This window comes from Hevea brasiliensis, chromosome 1 (assembly GCF_030052815.1).
Source record: "Hevea brasiliensis isolate MT/VB/25A 57/8 chromosome 1, ASM3005281v1, whole genome shotgun sequence".
NCBI classification, from domain to species: Eukaryota; Viridiplantae; Streptophyta; class Magnoliopsida; order Malpighiales; family Euphorbiaceae; genus Hevea; species Hevea brasiliensis.
Window position 1 is genome coordinate 121,691,555 of NC_079493.1, and position 10,986 is coordinate 121,702,540.

The 10,986-nt window shown below is 33.9% G+C and overlaps 1 protein-coding gene across 1 annotated transcript; it reads left to right on the forward strand.

The window, feature by feature from the left end:
• The first annotated feature begins 1,101 nt into the window (after window positions 1-1,101).
• LOC110645945 (golgin candidate 5) lies at window positions 1,102-10,488 on the forward strand. The gene is made up of 20 exons (XM_058150016.1): window positions 1,102-1,258; window positions 1,771-1,964; window positions 2,413-3,299; window positions 3,499-3,570; window positions 4,175-4,249; window positions 4,941-5,055; window positions 5,440-5,501; window positions 5,624-5,671; window positions 6,209-6,493; window positions 6,594-6,653; window positions 6,747-6,830; window positions 6,943-7,008; window positions 7,092-7,190; window positions 7,277-7,495; window positions 7,920-8,034; window positions 8,114-8,334; window positions 8,543-8,602; window positions 8,717-8,830; window positions 10,036-10,110; window positions 10,206-10,488. Exons 2-20 carry the CDS (start codon window positions 1,817-1,819, stop codon window positions 10,239-10,241), a joined length of 2,841 nt encoding a protein of 946 aa, XP_058005999.1. The 5' UTR covers window positions 1,102-1,258; window positions 1,771-1,816; the 3' UTR covers window positions 10,242-10,488.
• The last annotated feature ends 498 nt before the right edge of the window (window positions 10,489-10,986 follow it).

The window sequence follows — 10,986 nt, forward strand, 5'->3', positions numbered from 1 at the left end:
ATTATTATAAATTTTAATATTTAATAAGATAATTATTAACTTAAATCTTAAAAAGCATTAATATTAATGAGGTGAAAAGTTAACGTATTATCTTTTAAATATCTAAATAACATTAATAAGATTAGTAAGAGATTAAAATTTTTTTTTTTATTTTTAGGTTTAAATCAGAAAATTAAGAAATTTAATTTATAAATTTTAATTTTTAAACTAAATTAAGGTTAAATTGATATTTTTAAATTAATTTAGAAAAAAAATAAAAAAAAATTAAATTAAATTTTTTCAATAAATATAAGGTAAAAATTGCACCTTTGGGCTGTATTCTGGGACAGGAACTACATGGAGCTATGAGAGCCACGGGCCCATAAGTTTTTTAAATTAGAAGTTTGCCCATAATTTTAATGTATTTGTTTTAAGAAAATTACTGTTTGTCCCTTTAAATTTTTTGAAATTAAAATTTTATTTACAAATTTTAGTGTATTTTTTCAAAAATTATTTTTTTTTCTCCAATATAATTTTTTTTTATCTTTGTGTAAATTTCATTCATATTTTTCATATATTTTATTTTCATATCTTATTATTTTATATTTTATTTTAATTTCTAAATTTTTATCAAAATTTTATTTTATTTTTTATTAATATTTATTTTTAACCCTTAAAGGTAGATTTCTAGTACCCTCCTAGCTGTATTCAAATACGAACAATCCTCTTATCTTATGTGAAGTATTTGCACTACAAGACCTCATAAAATTCTTCTTTGCAACTAAATAAACATTTAGCCTTTATTTAGTTCCTTTTATGCAATAAAATAAAAGAAATTTAATAAAAAAAAATATTTTCATTATATTATTTGATTACTTTATATTCATAATTTCAATCTCCATAACCTTTTGCTTTCTCATTTCTCTCTTTACACTATTTTTAAAAATTTAAAATAAATCAAAAAAATCAAAATTTTATTTTTTTTTCTCTTTTCCTTACCCTAATTATTATTTTTTTTTTTAAAAAAAATAATTTTTCCCATTTTTTGCTTTACTCATAAATATATATATATATATATATATATATATATATATATATATATATATATATATATATATATATTGCGGATGACTCAGATCGACCCTGGGTTGTCAATTTCTAGACCGAACTTAACCATCTGTGACTCTTCCCTAAAAATCACTACGAGATAAATTATCAATTGCTCAACCAAAAACAGAGGGAGGGAAACACCCCAGCTATGCTTGGAATCCAACACAAGGTTTCAGTTCTTGATTTCTTACTTTTTGCTCCCATTCTCTTTCTCTGATTGCAAATTTTTCTTCTTTTAAATGTCATTAGATTGATCGTCTTCTCTGCATCAATTTGAGTATTTGAACCCCTCTCTAAGCTTCTTTATTAATCAAGTTCTATTCAGAAATTATGCTTAGTTTTGTTCTTGTTTATTTTTCATTAAGATTTAGATTTTATTTTATTTTCTAATTTAAACTTGGGCTTTCTGATTCATGATGTTTATCTAATGCGTCTAGTTACGTTCAGATCTTGATAACGTGTTTAATTATTGGCTTCGAATTAATGATCCTGATTCCATCTTGATAATAGCTTCTGTGTTGCATTTTGTGTTTGTAAGGCTTGGGTGGTCCTTGGGTTTGTAACGTTAATATTGATCTATGACTTGATTATTCTTTTTTTTCTTTTTTTGGTGATGTTTTGGTGGTGTAAATGGGGACTTGATGTTTTTTTTTGGGTGATGTTTTGATGGTGTAAATGCAGGGGTATTGATATTGGATTGAGTTCTTGAATTGGTTGCGCTTAAGAGATGGCATGGTTTAGCGGGAAGGTTTCCTTGGGGAACTTCCCGGATCTTGCTGGTGCGGTGAATAAGCTAAGCGAGAGCGTCAAGAATATCGAGAAGAATTTTGATAGCGCTCTTGGGTTGGAGGAGAAGTCCGAGTCTAGCAGCGAAGGTATTCATATATTTCTTGTTATAGTTCTATTAGTTGTTAAAAAAAATTTTATAGTGCCCTTTATTGATGGTGCCTAGTAGAAAAAAAATTTTATAGGGCCCTTTATTGATGGTGCCTAGTAGAAGCTAAATTATCATTCAAGTGAAATTGGGTAGTTTACATTTTAAGCCCGCACAGGTTATCTTGTTGGATTATGTAGAAGGATGTTATTTGCTAGTGGAATTGTTGGAGCAAAAAGCATGTTGTTGAAGTAGCCAAAACAAGTACTTGATTTTGTCCATATTAGTATTGTACTGGAATATCAAGGTTCCTGTGCTAGAAATGAACCAGTATACATGTGTGGAAATTCACAGAAGTCAGTAAATAAAACAATGTGCATAATATATATGAAAAATTTAAGGTACAATATAGTGATTGATTATATTTAGAATTTGGCTGCCAACTTCAGGACTATGGCCTGTTATGTCCTTTATGGGAAACAAAAGCGAGGATACTGAATCTTCCGCAAAAATTGGATCTCCTCAGAAATCATCTACAGTTGACGAAAATGTGGCTCAAGATTCTGCTACCGAACAACCTACAGTTGAAAAAGAAAATCAATTGCTCATAAATGAAAAAGAAGAGCATCCGGAGATTGCAGAAAAAGTTGATGCTGTGATTTTAGACCCAGTCAAACCCGAGTCTGAATCACAATCTGTAGATGTTGAACCTCGTGAACCTGTTCTTCATGATGTTACGACAGTGGATTCAGTTGACACTCTGCAGAAGGAGATCTTAGAAGTGGGGCCTGCTGAAAATTCAGAGTCATTGGATGTCAAGACAGGGTTTGTCCAAGTTGATCGGGATGAGGATGATACTGTTGTGCTTGATGAGTCATATACAGTTTTTGATAGGCATGAGAGCAAAGATGAACATAAGATGCAAAAAGAGGAGGTTATAAAAAAAGGTTCTTCTGTTCTGGCTGAAATCCCAAATGATGCCCAAATTGAGACGTCAAGTGATACTCAAGCTGGAGTTGCAGTTAGTCAATCTGGTTCGCCAGTCAGTGCTGAAGAGACACAGATAGCTCGTGAAATTTCTTTCCCAACCGCAGTTCCCTCAGATGAGGTTCCTGATATGGTTCCTGAAAGAGTTTCTGATGAAAATGATGTGAATGTCAAGACAGTTGGCGAGGTCAGGCAAGTCAATGATGGTGAGATTGATACTAAAGAGCAACGCTTGAGTTCAGCATCAAATGTGTCTGACTCCTTAGATTCAGTGGTTGAATTAGAAAAGGTGAGGATGGAGATGAAAATGATGGAAACTGCATTGCAAGGTGCTGCAAGGCAAGCTCAGGTATCTGATGTAACAAAAAAAAGTTGCACATGAAAAAAGACTTGAAAATTTGCTTCACCCCTGATGCATTATCAGGGAATATACTCCTCATGCTACCTTGTTCTGTTATGCATCTTGCAGAAACCATTTATGCTCATTATTGATTCTCTTGCATTCAGCATTACATTCTTGAATTGAACTCCCTTATAAATTTTTTCAGGCAAAGGCTGATGAGATTGCAAAGTTGATGAATGAAAATGAGCATCTGAAAGCTGTGATTGACAATTTGAAGGTCACTATGAATCTCTTTTTCACACTCTCTCTCTATTTCTCTCTCTTTTTGGTTCCTTTAAATTACTACAGAGTATAGACTAGGTATTTATGCCATTTATATAATATATTTGATTAATTGAATTTTTTGATTTTGAATTATGCAAATTACATTTTCCAACTTCCATTTTTCTTTGACATAGCTTGTAGCTTTTCTCTTAAAAGAATTGATGATTTTATTAGTGCCTGCTATTGTTCAGAATTAAAATAATTTTATGATGATTGAATTCTTTTTGATGTTTACCCATCTATGTTGTTTCTGATACTATCACATTCGTAGCTTGAAATTTAAAATTCTATAGCATGCTCTTAGATTGTCACTCTCTTGTAAGTATAACGGGTGAAGAAACTCATCAAGTGCTCATCTCTAGTTGTGATTTGTTGGGTTGCCTCATGTATCTTGGAGAAATTTGTTCAGTTTCCTTAAATTTTATGTGCACACAACAATTTCATTATCTCTCACAGTCTCTTTTACTTTGAAGTTTGATTATGCACATGCTATGGTATGTAAATAGACTATCCTTTTCTGTCTGCCTGAAAATTTAATGGCTAATGTTGTGGAACAGAGAAAATCTAATGATGCTGAAATTGAGTCATTAAGAGAGGAATACCATCAAAGGGCTGCAACCCTTGAAAGAAAGGTATGCTCTTCGTTATATTTTCCCGTGATGAAATCTATCATTTTTTGAATATTTGAATGTATGAACATGTACCTTTTGTTTATTTGCAACTAAGCAACAGAGTAGCTGTTGTCTTGGTTCTCTTAGAGAATAAGCAGTTGTTGACAGTCTCATACGTAAATCAAGATATAACCAAAACCAAGATGCAATTCAGATGAGCCATGTGTATTGCTTAACATGTAAATCTTATGTAGCAATAAATTGTGTACAGAAACTTCTTAGCTGTTCCATGCATAATGTATCCATGAGAGACACTGCTAATATAATATGTAAGTTTTGTCTATGTTGCCAAAAGCTGGCAAAGAATTTTTTGTTTATTTTCTGCAATAACTTTGTCATAGCTATCATTTATGATAAAGAAAATGGAGAAAAGGGTTTTCATGTAGAATTTTGGCAACATTTGAATTTCGGAAAATTTTATAAGTGTTTAAAGCATGTTTGTAGCCCAATATGTCAATATGGTGGAAAACGTTAATGGAACTGGCTCCATTTAATTAGAACTTAAAATTTAATTGCCTGATGTTAGATTTTCTGTATGAATTCAAAATGAAGGAAGAGAATATATCTATTTGTATTTGGGTGAGATTAATCTAATTTCTTATACTTTCATTACTGCTGTGATTTAATTGCAAAATTGTAAGTTTGGTTACAGGTTTATGCTCTTACAAAGGAAAGGGATACACTCCGGAGAGAGCAGAATAAGAAAAGTGATGCAGCTGTTCTTTTGAAGGAAAAAGATGAAATTATCAGTCAGGTTATGGCTGAAGGTAGAGCAATGAAAATCCCCAACCTCCCTTTTTCCCCATTTCAGATGCCGTATACATGGTTATTCTCTTTCTTTTATGGAATAAAATTCTATATTTTTCTTCTGACTTCCTTTTTGTGGTTTATATTGAAGCCTTTTTTGTTATGTTTAGGTGGTTAGGACTAATTATTTGGGATTAGGCTTGTGAGAGTGAGATGTAATTGCTTGAATTATCGATAATTATAATGGAATATTCTTCCACTAATTGTAGTTATTTGTATGGTGCAGCTTGTAAAGAAAATGCATTATTTTTGTAAATTTGAAATGTTCAATGACTTTCATATCAAAGAAATGACGCTCCTCTTAAATACACTCAGAACTTGAAAATTTTTTTCTGTTATTCCAGGTGAAGAGCTTTCAAAGAAGCAGGCTGCTCAAGAGTCTACAATGAGGAAATTGAGGGCTCAGGTATTTTACCAGCTTAATGGTACTTGGGAACTTTCAATTTTTAGAACTACTATACAAGTGCACCTATCTTTCTGACCTAGTAAAAGTTTATCCTGTTTTGCTCTCTTTTTGTGAAAACTTAGATTAGAGAGCTTGAAGAGGAGAAGAAAGGCTTGATGACCAAACTTCAGGTAATTTGATTCAGAACTGGAATTTCGCTAGCTTACATTTCTAATTACATTTTCCCCTCAACATAAGTTCGAATTTGTGATGAAATTGGCTACTATATACGTGCTTGTTTGATTTTTGGTACTTATAATTAACAGATTCGTTCCCAGAGAATTTGCATAGTATGATTCTAGCATGTACTTGTTCCTGAGGCTTGAAATTTTTTGTTGCCTGTGGACATTTTTTGTAATGTTTTGAAATCATTGTTCAGTATCTTCCAACATCAGTTAATTGGAGTGAGCATCTATTTGATTTGTAGATAAAGACAATTCCTTGAATATTGGAGTGAAGGAGGATTCTTTATGACTTCTATCATTGTATTCGATTTTTTATTCTACTTACATGATACAAAATATCTGCAAACTGCAGAAAATAAGAAAAAACCTTTATGGGTGACTTGTGAATTTGCTTCAGCTTAAGTTGTTATTTTTATGATCATTGTTTCCTAGCATCAACCCATGTTAATAGAATTTTATGAATTTGCTCTGATCCACTTCCAGGTGGAAGAGAATAAAGTAGAGAGTATCAAGAAGGACAAGACAGCTACTGAAAAGTTGCTGCAAGAGACAATAGAAAAACACCAAGCAGAACTTGCAGGGCAGAAAGAGTATTATACAAATGCTTTGACTGCGGCCAAGGAGGCTGAAGCATTAGCAGAGGCACGTGCCAATAGTGAAGCCAGAACTGAATTGGAGAGTCGTTTGAGAGAGGCTGAGGAGCGTGAGAGTATGCTAGTTCAGGCACTTGAAGAATTAAGACAAACTTTGAGTAGAAAGGAGCAGCAGGTTTTTACTCAATTTACTGAGATTGTTTATTAGATTTCATCTCATTGATGTGCCATAGATAATGATTAGTTTACCTTTTCATTACATTTGGATTTTGTAGGCTGTTTTTAGAGAAGACATGCTTCAGAGGGACATTGAAGACCTTCAAAAACGTTATCAAGTGTGTTGAACTTTCTCCATTGTGATTTAAGTAAATTTTGCTTTATTTTTCCTTAGGTTTTAGTTGTTATAGGTAGTTTGCTTATCTCTTTAGGCAAGTGAGCGCCGGTGTGAGGAGTTGGTTACTCAAGTTCCTGAATCTACAAGACCTCTTCTAAGGCAGATAGAAGCAATGCAGGTAAATTTGTGATTTTTCATCAATCTTTTGGGTTTTTGTAGGGAAATTCTCGCACTTCAAACTCATGTTGGTTTGGTTATGAGTGATGACTTCTTTCATCAATTGGGAATAGGAAACAATGGCCAGGAGGGCTGAAGCTTGGTCTGCTGTGGAGAGATCTCTAAATTCTCGACTCCAGGTTCCTAAACATACTTCAATTATAATACAACACATGCTGAACTTGTAAATATCTCTATTTAGTAATTGTTGTTGCTTCTCCAGGAGGCAGAAGCCAAATCTGCAACTGCTGAGGAAAGAGAGCGATCTGTGGTTGAACGCTTGTCACAAACCTTATCTCGAATTGGTGTTCTGGAAGCTCAGGTTGTTTGTCTTTCCATGGGTAACCTATTTTTTAATAGTTGGAGCTTAATTTAATTAATGTTACTGAAATCATTTATATGTTTCAGATTTCATGTCTCAGAGCAGAGCAGATGCAGTTAAGTAAGTCCCTTGAAAAAGAGAGACAGAGAGCAGCTGAAAATAGGCAGGAATACCTTGCAGCCAAGGAGGAAGCTGACACTCAAGAAGGTCGTGTGAACCAACTTGAAGGGGAAATTAAAGAACTCAGGCAGAAACACAAGCAAGAGTTGCATGATGCCCTGATGCACAGGGAGCTTCTACAGCAGGTTCTGCTTTTAATATTTTCTAGTATTATACAGTGCATAGGTTCCAAAAATATGTTTACAAAATTTACCTCTCCAATTTTTCTTTGCCAACAACTGTGTTATAAAGAGGATTAAGTCTCGTTGATGCTTTGGAGGAACATGCTCAACTTGATATGTTTTAAAGAAAAAAACCAATAAAATGGGGGAGATGTTTATTTTTTTAAACTCCTAGAAGCTGAACTTTGAACTTGATGATAAAAACTCCATGTTGAAATTATAAGGAGGACTTCTTTGAGGTTTATCTAGTTCAGTTTTGAAATCCATGCTATAATAAACTGTGTGGTTGTGCATGCATAAAAGACTCGTATGGATATTGGAAGTCGAAGCTATTATCTGTACACTATTTCTTGTAGGATTCTGGAATTAAGCTATTGCTTTATTACAGGAAATTGAAAGGGAAAAAGCAGCTCGGTTGGATCTGGAAAAGACAGCGAGTATTCATTCTACTGCTGCATCTGATCAAAGTGCCACAGCAAAGAGCAATTCTGGTTTTGAGAATGGTATCGTTCTTTACTTTGAAGCTTTGCTTCAATTTATATATTTTGTTGCTTTGTTTATGTATCTTTTGTTACTTTTCAGGAAACTTGAACCGAAAGCTTTTAAGTGCTAGCAGCTTAGGCAGCATGGAGGAGAGCTACTTTCTGCAAGCATCTTTGGACACATTTGACAGTTTCTCTGAGAGAAGAATTCCCGGAGAGGCAACGATGAGCCCTTACTACATGAAGAGTATGACACCTAGTGCTTTTGAAGCTGCTCTTCGTCAGAAAGAAGGCGAACTTGCATCTTACATGTCTCGTTTGGTATGCATTATTCTTTAAACTGTGTTTGAAATATGTTTTGCTACCACATATATATTCATGCTGTATGCTATCTTGTACTTTAGTGGGCCTGGCTTATACAGAGCTGCCTATCATACATTTGGACAATTCCATGGGTTTATGGGGATATAACTTGTCATTCCATTTGATAAACAGCTTGATCAAATTTTTATACTTTTATGTGCTTCAGACATCTATGGAATCAATACGAGACTCTCTTGCAGAGGAGTTGGTCAAAATGACAGCACAGGTGTGTTTCTACAAGTTATTCTGAACTAATCAAATTTATGATACAGCCATACAGGTGATTTCCTGTCCTTTATCTTGCTTTTTTATTTCCTCTGATTTCTTTTGTTGTATGCAGTGTGAGAAGTTGCGGACAGAGTCTGCCTTGTTGCCTGGCATTCGAGCAGAACTAGAAGCACTAAGGCGGAGGCACTCAGCTGCACTGGAGTTAATGGGTGAACGTGATGAGGAGGTGTGTATGCTAACCCCGTTCAGGGTTGCTTTCTTTGATCTAAAACAAAGTTTTAGGCCTTAAAATTGTTGTTGATTGAGGTGTATTTATTATGATCTTGGTGTTTTTCATCCTGTATTCCAGTTACATGTTTGAAATGTGCTGAACCTTCTTCATTGGCAGGATCATTGATACATAAAACTGGTTTCTAGCAATTTGGAAGTGTCTTCTGATACAATTAGTATCCCCCACCCCCCGCGAACAACCCACCCCCCCCAACCCCCCCCCCCCCCCCCCCCTCTCTTTTCTCTTCCTCCTCCACCTTTTAATGCTATAAATAAATGCAATGGTAGTTCTGAAAATTAAGTCCTGAATTATACCAGATAGATTAGTCCATGCTGTGCATATTAAGCTGCAAAAGTGTCACCTTTGGCAGTAGTGCATTTCTCCACTGGATTGCTGCACATCTTTGTTTTTCATTCTCCCTGCAAGTTTCCTTTCCCTTGTTTGTGAATTTTCTTCTTACTTACTGGATCAAGCAAGGTTTTGGAAACAACAAATGAGGGAAAAAAAAGTAGAATCAATGATAAGCCTCTTTAGTGAATTAGAAGGGAAGAAATAGTGCATAAAATGAAATAGTATTTTATTTTGTAGGTTTAGAAACAATGGACGAGAAAGAAGATAATAGAAGTTGATTATATGGTTCTTGGTGAATTGAAAGAGGATAAAAGAATTGAGAAAATGTTTATGTTATATCATTTCATAGATATGGAGAAGGCATTTTGTATACACTTGACCACTAGTTATAGAAATATTGAGAAGGATTTGAAGATGAAGAACTACACAATTGTTATTATTTTAGCATTACCAACCACAATTATTATCTTAGAATGATCTATTTATTATTATTTGTTTCATCATATTGTACATATTTTATGCAATGAACCTTTTTCTTAAAGTAAGCCTATCTTGATTTTTAATTTTCAGTTTGGAAAAGGATGGTAGGGAAATCTTTGAATCCAATGGAGGGTAGTAGATATTATTCATAGCAGATACTCTTGAGCAAATATAGGCATGTAGTTGCAGTATTGCACTTAACTGCAGGATTTCTGTTTTTACTGATTCTGAAATTTCTTGATATCTTTTTATTTGTTTCTTTACCTTTTGCTGTGGTCATAGCATTGCTCATTACGTCCTGACTGAGAGAATTTCCCATTTATTTATAGTTGGAGGAACTTCGTGCTGATATTGTAGACTTGAAAGAAATGTATAGAGAGCAAGTAAACTTGCTTGTGAATAAGGTACTTTGCACAACATAATTCTTAGTTAACTTCCAAACATTCTCCAAAATTGTTTATTCATTGATTGATTTATGAGCTCTTGTATTTATTGACAGATCCAAATAATGAGTTCATCTGTGGGCGGTACCTAATAAGATGACTTTGACAGATTTTACCAACTTATTGGGAAGTCATGGTATAGTTTATTGTACATTTAGTAGATCCAATTGATCATTCAAGAGTTTTTCCTCTATACTCTGTATGAATTTAGTTTGTTCATGTGTTTTGACTGGAGATATTCAGAGCGTATATTTTTGTCGGGAACATGAAATGTATTGTAATTTTGCTGATATGTTGTACAGAAGAAATCAATCTGAACAGGACATTTGTTTTCCGACATGATGATTCTCAATTGTTTCATTTACTTACTCATAATTTTAGACATTTCATCATTTTCTTGTTTTTAAAAAATAAGACTTTTGCCCGGGTACACTAAATTATTACATGGAATTGGGACTGGCGAAACATATCTGTTGGTTCACCTGCATATAGCATGGAACTGTGCCAATGATTTTGATAACCCATTACCATTACCTAGGCTTTTATTCTTCTCCCTTTGTATTTGGGTCATTGTAGTTGTATAGAGTGGAGCCAATATGGCCAAGCTTTTCATGATGCTTGTTGTGCTCGTCCAATAGTTGACATGCCAGAATTCTCATCTCAAGCTTGCTGGTTGATCTCCTTTGCAAGGCCCTGACCCTACCAAGTAAAAAATTAATCCATTGGGATAACTTTTTCTAGTCTTCCGTGAGTACCTGAACTTTGCCAAAGTCGCTTGTGCAACAAAAAAGGCCATTCTTGTTTTGTCTAATGTTTCTGGCGACTGGTAATGTCATT